General features: G+C 41.2%; 1 protein-coding gene across 2 annotated transcripts in view; it reads left to right on the top strand.

Moving 5' to 3' along the window:
* Window positions 1–26,640, top strand: part of fat4 (FAT atypical cadherin 4) — a 371,960-nt gene that overhangs the window by 188,938 nt on the left and 156,382 nt on the right. For both annotated transcript variants that reach the window (XM_072584175.1, XM_072584176.1), the window contains exons 4-5: window positions 13,513–13,774; window positions 18,582–18,932. In XM_072584175.1, the coding sequence (XP_072440276.1) occupies window positions 13,513–13,774; window positions 18,582–18,932 (613 nt within the window). The remainder of the gene's footprint in view (window positions 1–13,512; window positions 13,775–18,581; window positions 18,933–26,640) is intronic.

The following is a 26,640-nucleotide window of genomic DNA, read 5'->3' as shown; positions in this document are numbered from 1 at the left end:
TTACCTACACAACCACCACTCACGCTTAGATGATTCAGATTCTGGTTTTATACGATTTCAATTCACTTTTTAGTGGCAAACAGGAATGATAATCATTCGTTCCACATAACTGTGAGATGTCTGTATAGTTATACATAACTCATTCATTTCAAATTTCTCATCTGCTGTTGGAGAGGAGTTGTTAGCCATACATTTGAACTGAATTAAAGTATCAAAAAAAGGAATATCCTATGATCACTCATCCTGTTAGTTCTCCGCTATTGACCGAGGAAATGCTCAGTTTCCAGGGACAAGGCAGAAGAAAGGAAAAGTGTGAACCAATGATGCTTCACCCATCCATGGCACCCTGGATTTCCTGGGCATTCCCTGTTGTTGAGGGTAGAGTTGGTGAGGCTAGGATGCATGTATCTATAGTATAAGCATGCAAATAATGGAGGGAGCAGGCAAACATAACATTCCTCTCTCATGATCCTGAGCGGTTTCTGAATTGAAAATTGGTAAAGAAACTACCTCTAACTCTTATAGCTACTATTACAACATGGGATAAACCCTCCTGCTATATTTAAACCAGTAACACAGAAAAGATTTATCCTGTGCAGTAATCTGTGAAAATTTGAGAGGCCAAGAACTATTTAAAGTAAAAATTAACAACTCTATTCCTTAAAGTATAACAGAGAATAATTAACAAACAATTATTTACAACTCCTTCCGCTAGCCCATCTTTTACCTTCCCTTCAATAATACTATTCCGATAAAACCCCCATCCCCAGATTAAGATTTACCAAAAATTCAGGTTTTCAGAAACCAGCCAGCCATCAAATCTTCTGTTTGGATCTTCCTGTGTCTGTTTTTCTTCTTCTTAGGGATTATGATTTACAGGTCATAGATTGATAAAGGTAGCTGTAAGAGAGCTATTCCCCGAACAGTCTGCAAATGTCATTGGCGTGGCAGTTCTCCTCCCAACTGTTCAATTTTCCCTGATCTTATACTCCCAGAGCATCAGATTGTGTCATTGGCTTTTAAAATTGTAAATATATTAATTTCAAACTGGATTGGAGTTTGGTATTTTCCAGGGTATAATTTAAACTGGTTGGCCTAATTCAAATCTGTTCTGTTGTTTCTAGGCAACCAGCTAATCTAGCTTTCGACCAGGCATTATATTGTTACCTGAATCAGAACACTTAGTGCTGTCAGGTAGTTCTGCTAGCTTTTAACTCTCTTAAAGGCACAGTATATCCACATCTTCACAACACTATCAGCACCCCGCCATACCCTCACTCCGACCCTGTACCTTCATCAGGTTGGACAGTCTGAAAGCATCGAGCAACAAGACAAAAGAGGCCGAAATGTGTCTAAATTTCCAACAGGACAATGTGCCATCAAAGCTGATACCTTCTGACTATGCTGGACAGATGGCCTTGCAGCTGATCGATATTATTGTTGCAAGGATCATAGGCGTAGGCTTTCTGACTTTAATTCTGAATGCAGAATGCCCCCACCCCACACCTCCTAACCCCCAACCCCAAAGAAGGCACCTATGCTGAAGCATTCTGATGGCTGAAGTTGCAAATGTAGCCAATTCAATAATATTTTCCTTAAACCTTGTTCAGAGACATTACTACATGCTTTTGGAGTAGGTGGGACATGAACATGGGCCTCCTGGTTCAGATGAGAGCATTAACACAGTGCCACATGAGTCCCTTGTGACCAGTTTGGATCAGGTTCGGCATAGTGTACCAGGTGAGGTGGATGTAAACGACGTTAGCAGATTGGGAAGTGGAACATAGAGCTGTTCTGTGTCCTTTGCAGGTATCATCAAGACTTTTTAATTGGCTATTACTATCACATGTTATCCCAGTAAGCTTTATTGTACATCAACTATAATCTATTTTGAAGACATTATAATTATTGCAGAAAAAGACACATTTTATCAAAGCTTTTCATTTTGCATTTGCCAGGAAAACAACTCTGGTTATCCTCTTTGTTGACATTTTTACAAATTGTCCTGATAAATACAAGATAAAAACTTTGACAAAACATGTCTTTTTCAGCATCTGATTGTTGATTCACGAAAGAGAGAAATTCCCAATCATCTGTAGATCTAAATTTGTTCAAAATCAATCAAAGTTTTAGCTGATACTTTGATGGCTGTGAAATCATGTGTTTAAAATGTTCCCTTTGTTAAAATTGTGTTTCCTGTTCTCAAATACATTCCTTCAACTTTGATACAGTGCCATCTCACTCACTCTGCCCCACTCCCTGGACCCTTGCACTTACACAGTGCAAAGATACTTGCATAGCTGGTGTTCATTATGAAAAGGATGAAACCTCAAAGTCTGAGCTGAGACTTTGAAGTCGCTGATAAATACAAATGCCCAGAAACTCCTTGTTAGGATCGTTTACTGCCCTATACTATGACAAGTATTTCAGTAAGCAGAGGCACCTGTCCATACAAGCCCTCAAAACATAAACGTTGCTGGACAAAAATACTGTTAAAGTACATGAGGGAAATTATGGCTGAAAATGAAAATATTTGACTGCATGTGTTCTAGTTTAGAGTAGAATACTACAGCAATGAAAGTCGCTTTTTAATTTAGAACTTGTAGGTAAACATACTGCCCGTTCTTTTAAAGACATCTCCTAATATAGTAATTTGTTGTTTGTGATACTGTGCCATTTCAAGTTTTGATTTTTTTTTCATCCATCTCTGCTGCACTCATCACTCCAACTACATTTGGCACTTGGTTGTTTCTTCAGTCGGGTCAGGTTATTTTTTTTAAAACAGGCTTCTGTTCTTCTTTGTGTAAACAGGACAATAAATTTCTAGCTCTCCCAATGTTTGTTGTTTGTCAGTTTCCGGCAGATTTCTTTGGTTTGTACGGGAGGATTTTGAGTACAATATTAACAGTGGACAGTTCTAGCTGTTCCTCTAGTTGTTTGTCAATTTGAAGTTCAGTCACATCAGCCAGAAGAAAGGCAGCCAGACCCAAAAGCTAATGGCACTGCATTTAAATCTGTGGCGTTTCAACAAAGAGCTGAAAGCAGATTTAGTTTAAGAAATCCTACTAACAAAGCAAGGGATGGCACTGAAATAAATACACACTTCGTCAACTAAATGCTGAAGACATAGAACATGTGATTTGTTTCAAGAGAAATATCAAAAGTAATTTTTCTCTGAAACAGACTGCTCACCCTCCTCAACTCTGCCCTCTGACCAATATTTGGACTTCAAAGAGGTTAACAACCTACTTCCCAATTCTTCAAACAAAATGTCCAACACACTTCACATGTCCCACTTCAAAGGGTGCACTGGAAGAGAAAAGGAAATTATTTCATGCTAAATTATGTAAGCTATGTGGTGATGTAACTAAGTCACATCTTGCCCTTGCATCTTGATTCTTCTTTCAAAGAAAGAAATATAAGAGGCATTTTGCATGTGTATATAACGGTGGCGCTGTGGTTAGCACTGCTGCCTCACAGCGCCAGAGACCCGGGTTTAATTCCCACCTCGGGCAACTGTCTGTGTGGAGCTTGCACATTCTCCCCGTGTCTGTGTGGGTTTCCTCCCACAGTCACAAAGACGTGCACGCTAGATGAATTGGCCATGCTAAATTGCCCGTAGTGTTAGGTGTAGGGGAATGGGTCTGGGTGGGTTGCTCTTCAGAGGGTTGGTGTGGACTTGTTGGGCTGAAGGGCCTGTTTCCACACTGTAAGTAATCTAATCTAATTACCTTTTATCACCTGTAGAACCCTCAAAATGGCATTGTTGGCAATCTTACTCACAGGAAATGGGGCAAACAATTCAAACATAATGAATTTTCATAAACTCTGACATCTGAAAAAGTAATTTGTTTTCGTCATTCTGGGTGAGGAACTGTAGAGAGAGTTTATCTCCTATCCTCCTTCAAAATAGTGCAAGGGACATTGTACACATACCTAAGAAGGAAGGTCGGACATCAGATCGCCGTCTCATCCAATAACAGAAGGTTTGACAGTGTAGCACTCCCTCAGTTTCTCAGTGGACTGTTGGCCTAATTTTGCATTCTGGAATGGGTCTTCAGTCTTTTTATATTGAGGGCCCTGATGGTGGGACCAGAGGTGTGTGAGACAACTGTTCAAAGGTGGTATTCTGGATTTGGTAATGTGCCACGAGACGGACTCACTTAGGGAGCTGAAGGTGAAGGAACCCATAGGGCACAGGTACAATAATATGATAGAATTCATCCTGCAGTTTGAGAGAGAGACACTTGATTCAGATGTAATGCTATCACCATTGAGTGAAGGTAACTACAAAGGCATGAGGAGGTAGCTGGTTGGAGTTTTGGAAGGCACAGCAGAAATTCTTCCCAAGGAAGACAAGGTAACCATGGCTGACAAAGGAAGTCAGGGACAGCATAAAGGCAAAATAACAAGAATCCAATGTGGTGAAGATTGATGGGAAACTAGAAGATTGGAAAGCCTTTAAAAGCCAAAATTAGATGAAGTTGAAACGTGTGGCACTGGAAAAGCACAACAGGTCAGGCAGCATCCCAGGGGCAGGAGAGTCAATGTTTCGGACATATGCCCTTCATGAGAAACATCCACTCTCCTGCTCCTCGGATGCTGCCTGACCTGTTGTGCTTTTCCAGTGCCACACATTTCAACTTCATCTAATTTTGGCTTTTAAAGGCTTTCCAATCCTCTAGTTTCACATTAACCTTCACCATACTGTAATCTTTTATTTTGCTTTTATGCTGATCTGCTGTGGTTGTTTATCATTTGGGATGGTCGTCTTGTTGCCATCCTTGGGGAAGTAGAAAAAATCCCTTTCTCCTGGATAGCCTTCAGGAGAACAACTTGGGAGGCAGTGCTAAAGTGTGGCACCTCTGTTATTTGGTCAGGTCTTGGACCCCTGTGGAGGTAGTGGAGTAATGAGTAGAGGTTGAGTGATGCTGCTGGGCTGCAGGGAGTGAAACTGTGTATGGGTGCTATGGCTTCCTGCCCATGAAGTTAGACATTTTACCCACACATACCTCTGAAATGAGAAGAGAGGAAGCAAACCCACCTCCCCACCCCTCCCTCCTACTGTAGACGACCTTTCTATTTCCAACCAGCCTCCAGACATCATCTTAAAGAATCGAGTAATTATCCTTGACATAATATGGCGTCCAGACATGAGCCAATGTAGCCAGTGAGTCAATGGCCATGATAGGACATGCCTCAGTGCAGTTATCATGTGCAGCATGCAGTGATGTCACCATCAGTACAATCACAGCTAACCAGGAGCCTGGAGACTGAGAGAGCGGTTGGACTGCAGGAGCAGGACAAAGGTGGTGGGGTTGACGGGGTGGGGGGGGGGGGGGGGGGCGCAGTGCAGTGGGGAGGCCTGCACTGGAAGGGGGATGGTGAAGAGTTCTGCCCCAGGATGGGAGTGGTTCAGAGGCCCAGACTCAGAGACAGCCTCCTTTTCACCTGTGAGAGGGGAGAGAGTGGGGGAATCTGCTCAGAGAAAATAAAGTAAATTCCATATTTTGTAGTGCAGAGAAACTTCATTTTACATTCAGCCAGGAAGTTGAGAATGATTTCAGCTTCCTTTCTGTGATTTGTGCCACTAAAAGGTGCCCTCAAAAAAAAGAACATTAAGCCCATACCATCTGAAGGCATTGACCTTCCATACTTAGACAACCTTCTTCCCTTTATCCCTCACAAGCCTTCATAGGGTTGCTACCTTCCTGCCTCCCAGTCACAATGCATCAAGGCCTCCTCTCTCTCCAATCGACAAAGTATTCCAGGAAAAGCAACTCTTACTCAGCCCAAACCCGCAGGGATCGGTTCTGGGACCTCTGCTCTATGCGATTTTTCTAATGACTTGGATGAGGAAGTGGAAGAGTGGGTTAGTAAGTTTGCCAATAATGCAAAGGTTGGTGGAGTAGTGGATAGTGTAGAGGGCTGTTGTAGGTTGCAACGGGACATTGACAGGATGCAGAACTGGGCCCATAAGTGGCAGATAGTGTTCAACCTGGAAAGGTGTGAAGTGATTAATTTTGGAATGTTGAGTTTGAATGCAGAGTACAGGGTTAAAGGCAGGATTCTTGGCAGTGTGGAGGAATAGAGGAATCTTGGAGTCCATGTGCATAGATCCCTCAAAGTTGCAACCCAAGTTGGTAGGGTTGTGCAGAGGGATTGAGTTTAAGAACCACGAGGAGTTTCTGCAGCTCTATAGAACTCTGGTTAGATCACACTTGGAATATTGTGTTCAGCTCTGGTCGCCTCAATATGGGAAGGATGTGGAAGCTTTCCAGAGAGTTGCAGAGGAGATTTTCCAGTTTGGTGCCTGGACTGGAGGGCATATTCTTATGAAAAAAGGTTGGCGGAGCCAAGACTTTTCTCATTGGAGTGAAGAAGGATGAGAGGTGACTTGATAGAGGTGTACAAGATGATGAGAGACATAGGTAGAGTGTATAGACAGACACTTTTTCCCAAGTCGGAAATGGCTATCACGAGCAGGCATAATTTTAAGATAATCGGAGGAAAGTTTAGGGGAAATGCCAGAGGTAGGTTCTTTACTCAGATAATGGCTGGTGTGTGAAATGCATTGCCAACAGTGGCCGTAGAGTAGATACATTAAGGACATTTAAGCAACTCTCAGATAGGCACATGGAAGATAGTAAAATGAAGAGTATTTAGGTTAGTTTGATCTTAAAGTAGGATAAAAGGTTGGCACAACATTGAGGGCCGAAGGGCCTGGTCCTGTGCTGTACTGTTCTACGTTTTATAAGATAACCTCACCTGCTGTAAGCCATTGGTCATGAATTTGAAAGCTGTTCTTTCTTGTGCGATGCATTCTTAATTGTGGAGGCATACTTTGATCTGCCAAAGTTGTGTTTTAGTGTGCATGCATAACATGCCAGTATGTCAAAACAAAAAATTCCTGCTGCTTGTTGTCAAAAAAGTATGATCCACCTTCAGTCCACTGGCAATTTAATGACTGACTTTCATCTGTCTGGGATGCTCACTTTCTTGCCTCCCTTCCAGGTTTTTGTCCTTGCTTGCCTTGTTTCCCAGTCCCAGAAACCTCCCTGGATTCTGCCCAAGAATTCCAACGCTATCAAGCCTATCTGAGACCATTTCCATTTAAGTTTAAACTTACATCACTTTACCTAAATATCAGCCTCACAGATACCAATCACCCAGATTTCTTCTTTGTCACAATCCACTTGTGCTTCACATGACTTCATCGATGGTATTGACCATGACACCGGATCTCCTTTCTGAAATGTTTGTGCTGGCACCAATCTCTACCTCTTCACATTCTCTGTTAATTCTGTGAATCCCTCTAAAGTACCAATCCAACAACAGTCTTGGTCACAGATTTTCTCAATTTATCAGGAATTGAGAAGTTATAATCTTCATGCTCAGACTTAACCACAGAGTTTAAAAAAAAATTATTGCTTTGTGTAGGATGAAAATGAATTTCATAGTTCAAATCAATTAATTCATCATATACAAGATTACATATTTCCTCTTGTGGATTACTTCTCTCAGCCTCATCATCAGCGAAATTTTTGTTCATATCTAGATTATCCACTTGTCCTGTTGATGTGTTTCAGGGTTTCTTGACCATTTTATCTTGTAAAACAAAAGTCAGCTCAAGACTTTTCCGCTCTTGTCTCACTAGTGTAATTATAAAAGCTGCTTTTGAAAGATTGAAGAAGTGCACAAACAGATTCACCCAAATTTGTGGTATCTAGTTCTGAACAAAAACAAGGGTTTCTCATTATTATGATCCCCTCTAAATTCTATTGTGTGACTGGATAGTGGGTCACCATGACCACAAGTCAGTGTGGCTTCGACAGGCCACATATTCTGGTTGCAGACACATGAGCTTTCAGTTTTGGTGTTTGAGTAGCAGCTGGAGTCGCTGCAATGCATCTGTGAGGCACATACAGAGTTGTTCACACCACAGGATAGGGGCATGCAGACAATTCAAGAGAATCAGGAATGGACTACAGGACTCCCCAAGGCAATTTGTTCACTGACCAGTTTTCCATTCTGGGTACTGATAAAGGCAATGGTTCCTCAGAGGAGGGTAGGAATACCCAAACTCTCGCAATCATAGATAGTTCAGCCCCACAAGAGAGAAAGCAGAAGAGAGGAAGAGCAGTACTGGTCTTTCGCATGCACAAAAATGCACTCTATTTTGAGCACCGCAGTCTGTGAGGAGGGATAACACAGGTGCTCCCCTGGGGTCAGCAGCTCCCCTGTGTTTCTGGAGTGTTGTGGTTATTATGTTTGCCTCACACACAAAGGGGGATCTTCGGTTCAATACAGGGCTGCTGCCTCATCATCTCGGCACATTGTGTAGGCCCACACTTTTTACACTGGAGGCGAATCCTGGAGCAGCGGCAGGTGTGCACAGTGAGTCCCAGAACAGCATGGGCTGTGAGTCACGAAACAGCACTTGGGGAAACACTCTTGGAGCACTGCAAGGGGAGCGAGTCCCAGAGCAGTGCGCAGGCAGCGAGTCCCAGGCGAAGACCAGCGCAGGGGAGGCAGTCTCGGAATTTACCTTGGAGCAGCTGAGTGCTGGTACAAAGTCGACTGGGGCTTGGAGCAGAGTGGGGACAGCTGTTGGACTGGGGTCTGGCACGGGAGGTCAGACCATGTGCGGAGGCCCTGTGCTGAGCTGCTACCATGTAATCGGTAAAAACAATGACTGCAGATGCTGGAAACCAGATTCTGGATTAGTGGTGCTGGAAGAGCATTCCTGATAAAGGGCTTTTGCCCGAAACGTCGATTTCGAAGCTACTTCGATCCTGCTACCATGTAATGTTTATTTAAAATTTTTTACCTGACTATAATGTCAATCCTTTAATGATGTTTTATTTCTAACTTATTTTTTTAAACTCTATTAAGCAATGCAACCACTGTTTATTCCTCTTTGTATCCAAGATTTATACCTAGATACTTGTACCTAAGATGGCACCATAAGAGGCAGACATTTATACTTCTTCAATGGAGTACAAGTGACAATAAAGCCTATTCAAATTAGGATATTTTATTCCAATCTACCGTTAAGGAATTTCTTAGTTAGGGGAGCAGGTAGGAGTTTTGGAAGCCCAGGATATGACAGCAAGATGGTATGTTGCCTCCTTGCTGATAGCGTCAGTGATGTCTCAGAGCAGTTGCAGGACATTGTTCTTGAAGAAAGTGTTGAGCGAGAGGTCATTGTTCATGTTGGTACCAATGACATAGGCAAGAAGGGGAATGTATTCCTGCAGCCATTGTTTAGGGAGCTATACAGAAAACTAACAAGCAGAATGTCAAGAATAGTAATCCTCTAATTACTCTGAGTGCCACCAGCAACAGAGTGCTGAAACAAGAGGTTAAGACAGATGAATACTTGGCTGGATGGATAGCGCAGGTGGGAGGGCTTTAGATTCTAGGGACACTGGAAATGTGTTTTGAGGAGTTGGCACTAGATTGCATCAGAACAGAGCCAGGGTTGAATTCTTTGCAAGCTGTTTTTCCAGTGCTGATGGGAAGGATTTAACCTAAATTGGCAGTGCTGCTGAAAGCAAGAGAGAAAATCAGAGACAAAGACCAAGGTGCAGAAAAATCTAGCAGAGACAGTTAAACTAGACTAGAGAATATCATGTTAAAAGTCATTGTCTGATTAAGGGTGAAACTAAGCAGGAATACAGTGCATTTTTGTGAAAGTATCAAGTATAATCAGTGAGATTGTTGAGTTACAGTTATTGTTATGGACCAGGCTAGACCACCTCAAAACATTTCAAGAAAGTAGCCCAGACCCTAGCTTTGCTAGTTGTTTTAAGTAGGTGTGAGTGGATATTCTAGGAGAGATGCAGCTAGTCAAACCACTTAGTTTTAAACAAAACAGAATTTATTTACAAGATTACTGAATGAAACACAAACAAAAGAGAACAGAAGACAGAATAACAAGCTATCCAAAAACCCAACAGAATATCCCAACTTAATGATGCTGTCCAAATACTTGCAACAATCCTCATAAATACCCCTTGGCACAAAAGGAAAAATCAAACACAGGGTCTTACAGGAGAGAAGTTAGAGTGAGAGCTTCTCTAGCTGTTCCATGTAGCTGTTTCTTGGATCAGCAGCCTCTAACTGCCTAACTGCTTTCAGTGAATAACCAGACTGGCAAAAAAAAAACAAACCAGAGAAAAGCTGAGCTGGGAGAACTTGCCACTCTCCTTTCATTGTACAAGTGTACTTTTTTTTATTTGAAAGCCTTTTGCCTGAGGCAGTATCTATTATCTATAATCAAATTGGCCCTAAAACCCTTCAAAACCTAAACATTTCAGAGCCTGTGTCTTTACAACCTCCTGAAAATAAAACAAGGACAATATAACCTTGCTCAATGAGCATCATTGCAGGAAAGGTTGCCATGTAAAATCATGGTATGGCCTATTACAGAGAGGTTGCTGAAGGGATAGATTGGGAGTTATATATTACAGGAGGTGAAGTGTGCTGGAAAGGGGGAAAGGAAACAATGGAGGGGGTGTGGCAGCATTAGTTAAGGAGCTTTGCAATGCGAAAGAAAGAGACTGTCCCTTAGGGCTTAAGGACATAAAAATGTTTGAATCAGGAGTAGGCCATTCAGCCAGAATCATTATTGTAGAATCCCTACAGTGTGGAGACAGCCCATTTGTCCACACCAGCAAGTCCACACCAACTCTCAGAACAGCATCCCACTCAGTTTCTCATCCCTTCCCTATCACTTTACATTTCCCATGGCTAATCCACCTAAACTATACATCACTGGATACGATGGGCAATTTAGCATGGCCAATCCACTTAACCTGCACATCTTTGGTCTGTGGGAGGAAACCCACACAGACACTGGGAGAACATGCAAACTCCACACAGACAGTCACCCAAGGGAGGGATTGAACCTGAGCCCCTGGCGCTATAAAGTAGTAGTGATGACCACTGAGCCACTGTGCCACCCATATCCTACAAGTTTGTTCTGCACTCAGTAAGTTCATGGCTGATCCAATTGTAACCTCAAGATCATATTCCTCACGACTTTAATCCCTTAACAAGAATCTATTTACCTCTGCCTTAAGAATATTCAAAGATTCTGATGCCACCAATGTTTCAGAGAGTTCCAAAGTCTTGCAATCCTGTAAGAAAAGAAAATTTGCACAACCTCTGTTTTAAAAGCGAGACCATGATTTTTACACATTGCCCCCTAGTTCCAGCTTCTCCCATATGATGAAGCATTCTGCCCACATTTACCCTGTCAAGACTTCTCAGGAATTTATATGTTTCAATCAAGTTGCCTCTTACTCATCTAAACTTCAACAGGTACAAGCCTAGCCAGAATGTTTTACAGCAATATGTGTCGGGTCCATGAGAGAGAAGGTACTGCCAGACATGGTTCTTGGGAATGTTGTGGGCCAAATAGATTAAGTGTCAATGGGGGATACATTTAGATGTCAGTCATCATTGTACCCAGAGGACGAAAAAGTGGAAAGGAACGATTTAGTGGAGGAATAGTTAACTAGGGTGAGCTGGCTTCAATGATGTAAGAATAGCATTGAGCTGGATAGATTGGAGGCACAGGTTGACAGGAAAATCTGCAACTGAAAAATGTGCTACCTTCAAAAAAGGAGATGGTTCAGGCACAGTCAATGTTTATTCCCTCAGATGGAAAAGGAAGGGTGAGTAAATCCAGAGCTCCGTGAATGAGAAGGGAGGGAGAAATTAAAATGAAGAGAAAATTGTGCTTATGACAAGTGGAAGGTAGGAAATACAACTGAAAAACCAGGCTGAATGTAAGATGTTCAGAAAGGAGTTGAAAAAGCAAATACGAAAAACAAAGAAGGCTTATGGGAAAAAAAATTGGTAGCTCACAAAGGGAATTCCAGAGTCTTCAATAGATTCATAAATAATAAAACTGAGTTAAAAAGAGGAATAGGGCCAACTACCAGTCAAAAAGGGAATTTCCACACTGAAGCAGAGAACATGGCTGAGGTATTAAGTGTCTGCCTTGCATCTGCCTTTACCAAGGAAGCAGAAGCCAGCCAAGACCTGATAAAAATGAGGACATTCATTCAATGAAAGGTTCAAAATTGATACAGAGGAGGTACGAGGTAGATTGCCTGTACTTAAATTTGACACAACACTAGGACCATACGAGATGTATTCAAGGATACTGAAGGAAGTGAGAATAGAAATTGCAGAGGCACTATCATAATCTTGCAGTTTTCCTTAGCTTCCAGAATGTTGCCCGAGAACTGGAGAATTGTAAGCATTATGCCCTTATTCAAAAAAGGATAAACCTAGCAATCACAAGTTCAGTTCGTTCAATGGGGGTGACATGGTGGCTCAGTGGCTAGCATTGCTGCCTCCTAGCAGCAGGGTCTCGGGTTCAATTCTAGCCTTGGGTGACTAGCTGTGTGGAGTTTGCACATTCTCTCTGTGTGGGTTTCCTCCCACAATCCAAAAATGTGCAGGTCAGGTGAACTGGCCATGCGAAATTGCTCAATGTTAAGTGCATTAGTCAGAGGGGAAATGGGTCTGGGTGGGTTACTCTTCAGAAGGTTGGTGTGGACTGGTTAGGCCAAAGGGCCTGTTTCCACACTGTAGGGAATCTAACATTTTTAAAAGGGAACTTCTGGAAACAATAAGTTGAGATTGAATAAATGGTCACATCAAGAAAAATAAGTTAACTAAGGACAGTTAACATGGATTTCTTAAGCGAAAATCATATTTGACTAATCTGCTAGAGTATTTTTTAGAAGAGGTAACAGGGACAGTTAATGAACAAAGTGCTGTTGATATAATGTACAAGTACACAAAAAAAGATCTTTGATACATACAGTACGTTTGAGAGCAAAACTAGACTTCATGGATTTAAAAGGGACAGTTGCAACCAAGATACAAAATTGGCTGAGTGATGGGAAACAAAGAGTAAAAGTAAATGATTTTTTTTTCAGGCTGGGGGTAAGGTTTGCAGCATTGTTTCCCAGGGGATCTTTGCTTTTCCTGGTTTATATTAACGATCACTTGGTATACAGTGGACAATGTCAAAGTTTGCAGACAACACAAAATTTGAAAACACTATAAACTGAAAGGGGGAGAGTACCGAACTTCAGAAAGACATTGACAAGCTGGTGGAGGGAGCAGAGTTTATATTAAATCATTACATTACATTACATGTCTGGATGTTACATTACCTGAAATGGAGCAACATTATTTAGGTAAGAAACAGATGTTACCATTTGGTGTGTTACACATCCTGGCTGTGAGAAGGAATTCAAAAGGAGGAACTAAAACAGTCAACAACATTGTTACTGCAACAATGTATGAAACATTCTGCATCTCGTATGGAAATGCATCATTACTGGATATAAAAATGAAACTTGATTTTTAACTGAAAAAAAGAAATGTTTCAGAGGTGTATCACTGAAGATGTTGGCTTGATGTATCAAAAACACAGAATTTTATGACTTGGAATTCATGTGAGTCTCCTTTTTCCTAACTTAGGGTCCAAATGCCCTCGTGACGTACACAATTATTAGCGGGGCGGACAACAGTTTTCGTATCGATCCAGAATCCGGAGATCTTCTAGCCACAAAGCGGTTGGACCGAGAGCGCCGTTCCAAGTATTCTTTACTGGTCCGGGCTGATGATGGGCTGCAATCCTCAGATATGAGGATCAACATCACCGTCAGTGACGTCAACGATCACACACCGAAATTCTCCAGGGATGTGTATTCATTTGACATACCAGAGGACACTGCACCAGGTAAGAGCAGAAATTAAAGCAAACCTCACAACAATAATCATAATATTAGTGAAAAATTCACAAACTGATGGACTCCTTGCCAGGGCAATTGTTTTGGGAGTAGCTTCCGAGATCCGTTTCACTATTTAAGTATTTTTTCTCAGGTTTCTACCTGAAGGCAGGTATTTGACGGTTATTGAAAATAACATGCAAAGTGTATGTTTTTAACTACAGACAGTGTAAAGAGGCAAGTTCCAAGCAAACCTGAGCCAGAATAGCGAACAAACTCTGCTGTTTGTGTTAATCTGATCCACATTCCAACATCACGTTAGCTGTCTAAACTAACCAGCTCTTTCACTCTTTAATAATCAAAGGAGATCCTAATTTGTGTCTGTTGGGTGGTCATATTGTTACATAATGTGAATACCCTATTGTATGCATGATCATCATAAAATAGCATACTTCCCGGATATATGTCTATTCCAGGGCTAAGACGGTAACACATTGGCATCATGCTGAACACGACTCCAGTCATCTCAAATCAAGTTCCATTGTGAATATGTAATTGTTAGTTACTTGCCTGCAAAACAAGAGGCCAAGTGCTAAGGGATTCCATATGTTATAAACTATCCCAAGCTGATCTGGGCTGTATCTTCTCTCTCTCTCTGGCCTGGATTGTGTTGTCGGCTGCCCTTGAGCAGAAATACATAGTAAACAAGCTCTGAGGCTTAAGTAGAATATCCTGTATAAATACATCTTGATAAATAAATACATAGGAGTGTTTTGAAATAATGCCTTCCATAAATAATGAGAAAAATGCTTCAATTTTACTTTCTCCAAAGAAGGGTCATGGGCCTGCATTATTCTAGGAGGTGTCTAACTTTAAGACAAAGGTAATCATAAACAATTGTCCCAGTATTTATGGGGAGGGGACAGAGGCATGTGTAATCAGCTGGGAAATCCAGAAATGTCAGGAATATGGATTTCCTGCTGAATTTAACAGACGGAGCACATTAGAATTTCCTTTAACTCCTTTTGCCACTTGGCAACCAGCCACGTTGCAAGTTGGCTCACTGCCAGGGGAGAAAGCCTGAGGTGGAGGTCCACAGCTGGGGACCACGAGGGATGAGTCTCAGCAATTTGAGAAGATCAGGAACCGGTGGGGGGAGGCGGGGGACCTGGGTCCAGGTGCAGCAGAAACATCACTGGGAGGGTTATGTCCAGTGGGCAAAAGGATGCTAAATAGAGTATAGTGTGGGCAAATCTGAAGGGACAATAAAATAAAACGGTATTATTTAAATGGAGAAAGGTCCGTAAAAGCTGCAGCACAAAGGGACTTGGGGCTGTTTGTGCACAAACAGAAGGCTAGCACACAAATGTTAGCAGAACAGCTAACAGACTGTTGATGCTTATTTCAAAGGTATTACAATCTAAGAGGAGGGAAAATCTTATTGCAACTGCACAAGGTGCAACTGAGATCATGTTAGGAATAGTGTGGGTAGTTTTGGTCCCCTTATTTAGGAAAATATTTTATTTCACTGGAATAGTTCAGAGAAGGTTCACTGGGATACTTCTGTTATGAAGGGATTGTCTTCTAAGCAAAGGTTAAACAGGTTTGGGTTCATTAAAGTTTAGGAGAAAGTGAGGACTGCAGATGCTGGAGATCAGAGCTGAAAATGTGTTGCTGGAAAAGCGCAGCAGGTGAGGAAGCATCTAAGGAGCAGGAGAATCAACGTTTCGGGCATGAGCCCTTCTTCAGGAGCAGGATGTCGATTCTCCTGCTCCTTGGATGCTGCCTGACCTGCTGCGCTTTTCCAGCAACACATTTTCAGTTCATTAGAGTTTAGGAAACAAGGAGGTGATCACATTTCAACATATGGGTTTCTTAAAGGACTTGACGGGGTAAATGCTGAGAGGATGTTTCCCCTCATGAGAGAGTCTAGGACTAGAGGGCATAGTCTCACAAGAAAGGGGCAATAATTGAAGAGTGGGATGTGGAGGAATTTCCTCTCTCAGAGGGTCATGAGTCTTTGAAACTCCTTGCCAAAGAGAGCTGTGGAGGAGAGTCATTATGCAAATTTAAGGCTGAGACAGACTGGTTCTTGGTCCGTAGGAAAATCGAGGGTTTGGGAGAAAATGCAGGAAAGTGGACGTGAGGTGTGAAAGATCAGCCATGACCCGATTAAATGGTAGAATAGGGGCGAGGGGCGAAATGGCCTACTCCTGTTCCTATTTCATATGGTCTTATGGAAACGAGGAAGAAGTAGCAGATAAGGAGAAAGCGATCATGGCAAATAGATTTTAGGGAGAGAGGGATTGTGGCAGGAGAGATCTTAGAAAGCGATGAATAGGAGTGAGATATTGGAGGAGGATAGGTCACAGAGTTGGGAATCAGATGATTACAGGAAAGGATAGATCAAAGCAACCAAATTACATGAAGGGCTAGCAGCTGAAAACACATCTTCTGTTGTTGGCTGACAACTAGCCCTGGAAAAAACACTGTCTTGCTCAGATTGATAGCTCCTGTCCCCTTCAGCAGCTATAAATTCAAACAGCTCTCAAAATCGGACACTGAACCTCACTTAAATAGAATCATTGACGAGCCTCTTTGGAGTGAGTTATTTATAGAATGCCTAGAGTGTGGAAACAGGCCAATTGGCCCAAGAAGTTCACATTGACCCTCCAAAGAGTAACCCACTCATAACCATTCCTCTAAATTTATTTCTGACTAATGCACCTAAACTGCACATCACTGAACACAGTTGGCAATTTAGCATGGCCAACTCACCTAACTTGCACATCTTTGGATTGTGGTAGGAAACCAGACCACCCAGAGGAAACTCACACAGACACAGGGAGAATGTACAAACTGCATACAACAGTCGCCCAAGGCTGGAATCGAACTTGGACCCCTGGTGCTGTGAGGCAGCAGTGCTAACCACTGAGCCGTCGTGCCACCATAATCCAGAACATTGAGCTCAACTCCTTCAGACTGTGAACCCATTCTCATTTCTTCCCTTTCTTGTGGCTTTACTTGTTACATTCTCTGTCACCATGTCCTCTTTTCTCTCCCCCCACCCCAGTGGGATCCTCTGTTCTTTCCAGTCTGGCAGTTAGACACACCATTTTTCTGCCATTTTTGCGTTCCAATCACTTAATCTGCACTACCAACAACCTTTCTCCCCCAGTCCTCCACCCGCCTGCAATTGCATAAATACTGCCCTCTCCACTCTTCATGTCAGCTCTGATGAGCAGTCATTTGACCTCGAAGCATTAGCTTATTCTCTGTCTGTGGATGCTGCCTGACCCGCTGTGATTTCCAACCCTTGCTGTTTTAAGTACAGATTCTAGCATGTGCAGTAATTTGTTCCTACATTGTGTTTAAACATAATCTTCTGTTGCCCTTCACGGGGAAGGAGACTGTGGGAGGTTCAAGTTAATCCAGCCTTGGATGCCTCTGTTGCATCCCCAGGAGAGTAACAACTGACCTTCTTAAAATAAATTCCTGGCCTTGTTCTCCACTTCCTTCCCTTCTTTTGGGAAAAAAAAGTGCTACTTTGCATTAGTTTAACTCTTGGTTGAAAAAAATTCTAAAGACAGTAACATTGCATGGTCATAGAAAATGAAAAAGATAATATTAAAAAGGTTCACAGTTAAAATGGAATTCGACTGTAAAGGACTTACAAATTGCTTGGTTATTTATGGACTGGTTACTGTACAAAGCTGTGATTACCAAACAGAATATGTAAAGTGTTTTATCATACTTCTAAACAACCCGCCAAACTATTTGTGTGATGTTATGTGTTTATATATAATATATGTATATTATGTATTACTAACATAAACTGAAATTTTTACAATAGATTGTACAATAATAGAAAATAGAAGATAATTATTAAACATATGCAAAGTCAGACACAACAAAGGCACACCCAACCCGGACACAGATAAGAGATTGTGTTCTGTACAATGTAACTCACCTTTTGACTCACCTTTTCCACCTCCACAAGACACAAATCAGGAACTTAATAGAATATTTACCACTTCCCTGGCTAAACACAGCTCCACCAACACCCAGTAAGGTCAACATCAACCAGGACAAAACAGCGCACTGGATTAACATCTCTTCTGCCACCTGAAATGTATACACCCTCCACCATATGCACAGCATGGCTGCAATGCTTTCTATCTACAAGGGGCACTGCATGAACTTGCCGAGGCATCATTGACAGCACCTCCCACGCCTGCAATTCCTACAGCTAGGAGACATCAAAACACCACCAGCTCCAAGTTACACACCATCATGACTTGGGAACATATAGTTGTTTCTATATCCTTGCATGATCACAGTTCTGGAGTGCTGTCCCTGACGGCACAGTGTGAATACTTTCTCCTCAGGGCCTGTAACTATTCAAGGAAATGACATGTCAGTGTATTTGCAAGCTAAATTAGGGATAGGTAATAATTATTGACTTTGTTAGTGATATGGAGGAATTTTGTAAAATGTATTATGCAAAATGATTCTGCACATATTATTGACAAATGCGGTGAGGTAATGAAATATTTTGATTTTAGTACTTAATAAATTAAACAATGACAGTTGTTTCAAAGTAGGGCAACTATGAGATAATGATAGAAACAAGATGTTCTTGACGTTATTGAAATAAAAATTATTCATTGAAGATGAATAGTGCTTTTTCCTTTTGAAAAGAAAGTAAGAAAATAGAAATGGGAAAAGGTTTTCAAAGAAGAATCAATGTGTATTAACTTTTAAGATACTGGTATCAATTTTTTGATGTTGCTTTTCATTGAATACTCTTTCTTTTAGGCTCAATTGTGGCAGCCACTTTGGCCAGTGATGCAGATTCTGGTACTAATGGGGAAATCACATACGTGGTAGAAGAGGATGATAAAGATGGGGTGTTTTTCCTCAATTCTGTGACTGGTGTTTTCAATCTGACACAAACCCTGGATTATGAGAAGCAGCCATATTACATTCTCACTGTTCGAGCAGAAGATGGTGGTGGACAGTTCAGCACAGTCAGAGTTTATTTCAATGTGCTGGATGTGAACGATAATCCTCCTGTTTTCAGTCCATCTACTTACAGCACTGCAGTGTTGGAAAACCTTCCCCCTGGATTAAGCATTCTAACTGTAAAAGCAACTGATGCAGACGATGGTATGTATTCCAGACAAATTATGGATGAATTCTGTTCTTACCAATACCAGCCAGTATCGCGATTAGTGCTTCATATCTGAAAATTAATCAACATGGTTTTCAGAGATTAAGTTTTGTTTTCCTGTAGGAAATAGCTGGAGTAAATCTGCATTGAGAATAATGCTTTTGAAGTTTCTGACAGACACATGTCTGTGAGGAGATGAAAAAACTGCAGATGCTGGAATCCAAGGTCGACAAGCAGGAGGCTGGAAGAACATAGCAACATCAGGAGGTGGAGAAATCAATGTTTCGGGTGTAGCCCTTCTTCAGGACTGGGGGTGGGGGTAAGGGGAGCAGCAGATTAAGGGGAGGTGGGGGTGGCAGAAGGTTTTGGGTGGGGAGGGGTGGAGTGCTGAGGTAGTGATAGGTGAACACAAGTAGAGGGTGCGGCCTGGTTGGTTGATGGAAGGGATGGATCCTATTGGTTGCTGGAAGGAAGGGTCTGTCAGAGGAAGTGGTGGACGCTGGGAAGGGATTCAGGGATGGAAAGGAGGTAATTTGAAACTGGAGAACTCAATGTTGAGTCCTCCGAGCTGTAGGCTGCCCAGGCAGAAGATGAGGTGGTGTTTCCCCAATTTGCGGTCTGATTTGCTGTGGCAGTGGAGAAGGCCAAGGATGGTCACTTTAGAAAGGGAGTGGGAAGGGGAATTAAAATGGGCGGTGACTGGGAGGTCAGGTTAGCCCCTGCTGAAATGCTCAGCAAAACATGCCCTGAGTTTATGTTTGGTCTCCCCGATGTAGAGAAGATCACATCAGGAGCACCGGTTATAGTAAACTAGGCTGGACAGGTGAACCTCTGTCTCACCTGGAAGGAGTGTTTGGGGGCTGGAAGTGAGGGGGTCGTGTGCCAGCAGATTTTGCATCTTTTACGGTTGCAGGGGAAGGTATTGGGGGGACAGGGGGTGCTGTTCGGGAGGGTTGATGTGGAGAGTGGCGCGAACCAAGGATTGGTGAAGGGAATAGTCCTTGTGGAAGGCAGAGAGAGGTGGGAGGGGAAGATGTCTTTGGTGATGCGTTGGATGCGGAGATGGGTGGAGTGGTAGGTGGGGAAAAGGGGGACCCTGTCTTTATTGCATTTGGAAGGGTGGGGGCTTTAGAGCATTGGAGTGGGGAATGGAGGAGGTGGAGTGGAGAGTGTCTGGGCGATACATTTCTATGAAATCTGACATTTATCATTAGTAATTTATTATCTAACCTAAATGTCTTCATAATTAATCTGAGTCATGATTTGCAATACAGAAAAGTATGAATGTATTAATTCATTTTTAACTTATTCAGTATTACACTATGTCTTTTTTTGAAAGGGAATTTTTATAAAAAATAGTTTATCAAGCGAATACGGTACGAGTATTTATTTCTGTTTTGTAATGTAGAGAAATGTTTCGTAAATGTATTTATATTTCATCAGTTTTCTCAAGCCAGAAAGCATTTTTATATTCAGCAAACACTCATGGAAAAATCAAATGTCCAGATATTGGGACACATGTTCTGAGATCCTATGCTAATAACTATAATGCTCAGAGATTTCCATCTTTTGATTTGAATGAATAGGATATTATGAACATGAAGCAGCTGTTTTCCTGTGCTTTACCTCTTGAATGTGTGGCCCCACCATATTCCTCATAGAACAAAATAAAATCTATTTTATTCATATGTTATCAAAAGTTTCTCTTACTCACCACTTACAAATTCTATAACTTAGAAATCACATAGTCTCATTAACTCTAAGAAAATGCTGACCATCTCCCAAGGAGTAGATTTTTCAGTTGTCTTTATAAAATTTTAAAAAAACGTTTAATTGGATAATTATTTTGAGTCAGGGTTAGCCATAACACATCACAAGCACCAAATATTTTTTGAAGAATAGCCATCATTGTAATGTAGGAACATGTAATAATTAATCAGTGTACAACCAGATTCTATAAACAGCAGTGAGATAAGTACTTAGATAGTTTACTTCAGTGATGGTTCAAAAATGAAGGTTGCCTTTTCTTTAACATCTTTAATGTGAACCTTAAGGTAATTGGAGGTGATGTCTTAACATCTTCTGTGGTGGATTGCAGCACTGAAGTGAAGCACTTTTTCTGTACTGCACTGTTGTATTGTGGATTATTAGTGAGTATTTTGCTGAATATTGTATCCCAATATGGGAAACTCTGAAAGCACAAGGATGAACTCTGTATTCATAGAATTATATATGTCAGTAATGGTCTGACATGCATGTGACAGTAATGTAGTTTACTCTTACCTATCCACTGAAAAAGCCTGATAGGTTTCTCTGATGTATCAAAACACAACACAAATGACAAAATCAGATGGATTACAGTGATTCCAGAAAGTGGCTCACCACCATCTACTTCCTCGAGGGCAATTTCTGGCCTTGTCACTGTTAACCATATTGAATAAAAGAACTGAATTTTTTTTTATGTTAGTAATTCATATGGCAACTTTTTAAAATTAAATTGGCTAACCCATCTGGTTAGTTGTGTTTTGATACTTGAGGAACATCAGTTATGTGGATAACTTGGGGAAGTTGGGACTGTTTTTGTTGGAAAAGAGATTTGATGGAGGTATTCAAATTTACAAGGAATCCGGATAGAGTAGATTGCGAGAAACCGTTTCCATTGTGGGAAGGGTTGAGAATGAGAGACCACAGATTGGAAAAAGATGCAATGAGGAGAAACCTTTCTCATGCAGTGAGTGGTTAAGATCTGGGATGAGCTTCCTGATTCTGTGGTGGAGACAGGTTCAATTAAGGCATCCAAAAAGAAATTGGATTATTATCTGAAAAGAAAAAGCGTACAGGTTTGTAGGGAGAAGGTGAAGGAATGATACAAGGTGTATTGCTCATTCAGGGAGGTGGAGCAGCGAAGGTGATCTGAATGAAATCCTTTGTTTTAATAGTTATGTGAGTCTGTGATATGTTGAACTTTCATAATGTTGCGTGTGAGCTGTCTTCACCTTGGTCATATCCACAAGCCATTTTGCGCTTACTTTTTGTATGACCTCTTTCAGCTACTGGCTGCATTTAAGCAGAAGTAGTCTGTTCAGTTACAATCACAGATGCCTGCTTATTTAATTCTTGTCATAATTGAGGCAAAGTTTAAGCAAAAGACAGGAGTTAACTTTACACAATAGGATTTTATCAGAGGCAGGTGTATTAGGAAACATATAATGAAGAACTGAGATATTTGAGATGAAAGTAAAATCTGAGAAAGATAAAAAAAAAGTAACAATGAAAACAATGGACAGTATTTACCAAACAAACAAATCTCTTTCTTTGTTTTACTATTTTGGCTTTGTTCATACTTATATAGCATTCTTTTCGAGAAGTCAGACCTGTTTAAGGTACAGATTTATCCAATTCTACTAAAACCAATCCTTATTGTCTAACTGGTATGTTCTGTTTGATGAAGTCAGCAGCACCCAACTTGAGGGCAGCATGATAAAAGGCCTTCGGCCATTGTTGAGTATTGCGTGAAAAATAAATCTCATGGTGTTAGAGGCTGGAATGGTTTGGAGTTGAGTTAGAAAAAGTGTAACTAAAGAATGTTGAGGGGCTGAATCTTAACTGAGAAGCTAGGAAGGAACAGTGGGTTTGTTTGAGTTCAGGCAACTCTGAAGAACAGGTTTCCTACAGGTCCTGATAAGTTTAATAGGATCTTTGGCTCTGTTTCCTAGTTGCAGCCAACCAGATTGAGAAGACTGTTGGCTGTTGAACAGGTAGAGATTTGATATTGGACCACAACTGGGGAACTGAGAGCAGGAAAAGAGGGATCATAGTGTTTGAGGTGGTGATGAGATTGGAAGCTGAGGGAAGTCAAGGTATGATCAAGGGCCCCATGGAAGAGATCTATAGGGTCATGGAGGGAGATTTGAAGGGCTTCAGGAGGAGGTGATCAGAATGGTTCAGTGAGGAGATCAGAAGTGTTAACGAGGCAGAGGCAGCAATCACCTCAGTGTAGAGATGAGGAGAATTAGTGTTGAGGGAGATTGGAGACCTCATATGGAGATCGTGTTTGATCACAGTGGGTGAGTAAAAATAGCAAAGTGAATTCAACAGGTAAGTGGAAATGCATTGATGTACTGAGTCCAGATATCCTTAACTTCCTTTAATTACCAATTTTCCAAGATTGGAAAGCTAGCCTGGTGAGACTTGAGGCAGTGTTGATTGTTGAGGGTTTGTGACTACAGTTACCTCATTTAGGCAATCGGCTGTTCATTATTAAGTTTGTTAAAGAAGCAGCAGTTTTAGATGCGATGGATTATTTAATTCGACAAAGAAAGGAAATGTACAATCTGTGACAGAGGAGAATACTTTACACATAATGAAGCTATTTTGTAGAATGGAGAGGCAGAGGAGGTGGACCCCCCTCGATGGGTCATGGGTTTTTTTTGTCTGTAATGGTTCACAGTCTATGATAGCAACAGTTGATTTTGTTATCCCTCAGGCTATTGAGATAAACTCCTGGTCTTCTCCCATGATGGTGGTGGTTTTTAGCTGAAGACCTCTCAACTCCACTTCCGACCTAACCTTCTTAATTATGCTTTATTTTGGGGGGGCTTGAAATCTATGCTGAGCTGATCACTTTTCTGAATCCTTTTAGTCAATGACCACGGAACAAGTACTCACAAGTTAGCCATTCCCCACTTGCCCACCTTCATCTTAAGGTTAGTTTTTAATCTATTGGGAGCAAATTTTATTTTCCTAAACATTGTACGGATAACAGGTACATGTCGGGCCATATAGTCTGTCTGCAAAATGAAATGTTTTGACTTTGATGATCCCGGTGATTTTTTTTGTGATTTTCTTTCTTGTACTTTTTTGTCTTTATCTGTTAGAAATGTGTTTCTGTTTGGAGAAGACTAGTTACTAAGACAGTAGCCATTATGTGAGGTTTCCTGCTGCACAAGATGTACTCATAAAAGTACATTACAAAACACTTTGAATTAGACATTATGGGAAGTGCTAGGAGAAGTTGAGGACTGTAGATGGTGGAACGTCAGAGTCAAAAAGTATGGCATTGGAAAAGCACAGCAGGTCAGGGCAGCATCGGAGGAGCAGGAGAGTTGACATTTTGGGCATTAGCCCTTCATCAGGAATCACATTAGTTTATACTCAAAACTTTGACTTTCCTGTTGCTCGGATGCTGCCTGATCTGATGTGCTTTTCCAGCACCACACCTTTTGAATATGGGAAGTGCAACAAGGTTAAAAATTCCTTCATTGAATCTGTTGCATTCTAAGGTGCCTCAGTTCATTGGCAACAGCTGTGACATTTACTATTTTAACTCAGTGACAGGCACACAACTCGGGATTCTGTAACTTATCAGCTGCTCAGTTGTCTAATTAGTCAATATTAATGCTTAGTTGTCTAATTGGTCAATACTACTGCAACTTCAGACTGGATTTAAGAAATAATGATTAATTTGCAAAGGATTCTGGAGTCTGAAAAGTGCACATTTAAAATCATTCTGGTGTCAACTTCCACCATAATGCTCAGAAAATTGATACACCTAATCTACACAGACAATTGGATATTGAGTAAGTTAGAGAAAGATGCAATTCCAAAGCAAACTTAGTGATGTTTGTCCTTTCAGCCCATGTGCAAAACATTAACCCTCTTCTTGTGACTTTGAACATTTGTTCGACACTAATGGAAATGAATGCCCAATTTGCCATTGGAGCAAGCCTTTGATTTTCCATCGACTTATCTTTTGGCAACAAAATACCAGAACATTTGTTCTACTGCCTATAGCAATGCTAATACTGAAAATCTGATTCCATATTTATATTTAGGTTTCTACTTGAAGTAGTTGCACAATATGTTTTAAATCGGTTTGCTCAGAATTGATCTCATATACTATGGAAGAACAGAGCTGTGAAAGGAAAATTACTGTGCCTATGCAGTTGTTCATAAGCCACTGAAGGTAACTTTGACTTTGTCAAACACCTTGGGACATTTTGCTGCATTAGAGTCACTATACGATTACAAACACTTGTTTTTGTGTGATATAAAATGGATATTGGGGAATCTTTTGCTTGGTTTACAGTTTTCCCATTTTCTTATTTCCTTTGAACTGAGTTAAACAGCCTAAAATTTGGGTATCACCTATTTTACACAATAGCACAAAATCTAATTTGACTGCAATATGCCTTCAGCTTGAAGGAGCTTATAGCAACTCTCTGCTGCATTGTCTTGTATGTTTGCCATTAGCAGCATGGGAGTAACTACCTTGATTAGATTAGATTACTTACAGTGTGGAAACAGGCCCTTCGGCCCAACAAGTCCACACCGCCCCGCCAAAGCGTAACCCACCCATACCCCTACATTTACATCTACCCCTTACCTAACACTACGGGCAATTTAGCATGGCCAATTCACCTGACCTGCACATCTTTGGACTGTGGGAGGAAACCGGAGCACCCGGAGGAAACCCACGCAGACACGGGGAGAACGTGCAAACTCCACACAGTCAGTCGCCTGAGGTGGGAATTGAACCCGGGTCTCTGACGCTGTGAGCAGCAGTGCTAACCACTGTGCCACCGTGCCGCCCACGGTGGCACAGTGTGAATTGTAGCATACAACCAAAAAGCACTAGCAGTGTTTCCTATGACTGTAGGACTGCTGGAGAGTTCTGCAGTATAAATACACTATCAGACTTCAGGTTAGTGTACTATCCTGTGGTAAATCTTCCTTGTTACTGCATGGATGATAATGTCCTGAAGAAGGGTTACAGCCAAAACGATGACTTCTCCACCTCTTGATGCTGCCTAGCTTGCTGTGTTCTTCCAGTCTCCTTGTCTACCTGCATAATAATGTGGCAGAATATATCACGGCCTGTTATAGAAATCATCCCATTTTCATTCTGCTACATTATGAGGTCTGCTGTGCCTGATTTACACCCATGTGGTGAGATGAACACTTAGGATATTACTTTAAATCTACACCAGCCCCACATTCAAAAAGAAAAATAGAGTCAAGAATATGAGTTCTTGGACTTAACCATCAATGAGAAAATCCAACCTTTGCTTTTGAGTTGACATCAATGGATGATAATAAATAATGAAATTGTCTGTCTCATAGCTGAAAGGCATGAGGTGAATTCTGGTCCACCAAAGGATCTACGTAAATGTAGGAGAGTAAAAGGAAAAAAAAACATAATTCTCTTTTGTTTTGAGCAGACTTCAGGCAAATAGTTGGGAGAATGTAATCTGTTTCAATATAAACATTTTAATGAGACATCTGTCTAGTTTAGGACCACTTAAAGTATATATCCATCAATATGATACATTTTGTACAGATTTCTGTCCAAAGACCAGTCCCAATCTACTGAAAATGAGGTTCTACAGACATGAGGACCATCCCTATTCCAATGGAAATTAATTGCCTTTACCTAACTCGCTCCTAATAGTTAGCTTCTCCTGAATTACCACTGAAAAAATTGGTTTAAGCATTGTTAAAATATACAACACCATGTAAAAAATTAGACTGTGATTGTGAATGGACAGAAACTTGACTCTTTGTGATAAAGCAGTGTTGCTTCTCTTTTGGCTTATAATGTTGCTATAACCATTATGATTTCCTTATTACTTGTTAAAGTGGAATTGCTGTATATGCATGAGTAGTGGTTAATTTCATGTTAACATCATCCCACAGCTTGTGGGC

The sequence above is a fragment of the Chiloscyllium punctatum genome, chromosome 14 (assembly GCF_047496795.1).
Source record: "Chiloscyllium punctatum isolate Juve2018m chromosome 14, sChiPun1.3, whole genome shotgun sequence".
Lineage (NCBI taxonomy): Eukaryota > Metazoa > Chordata > Chondrichthyes > Orectolobiformes > Hemiscylliidae > Chiloscyllium > Chiloscyllium punctatum.
Note: the sequence above shows the minus strand (reverse complement) of the source record. Positions and strands in the feature narration are given on the sequence as shown.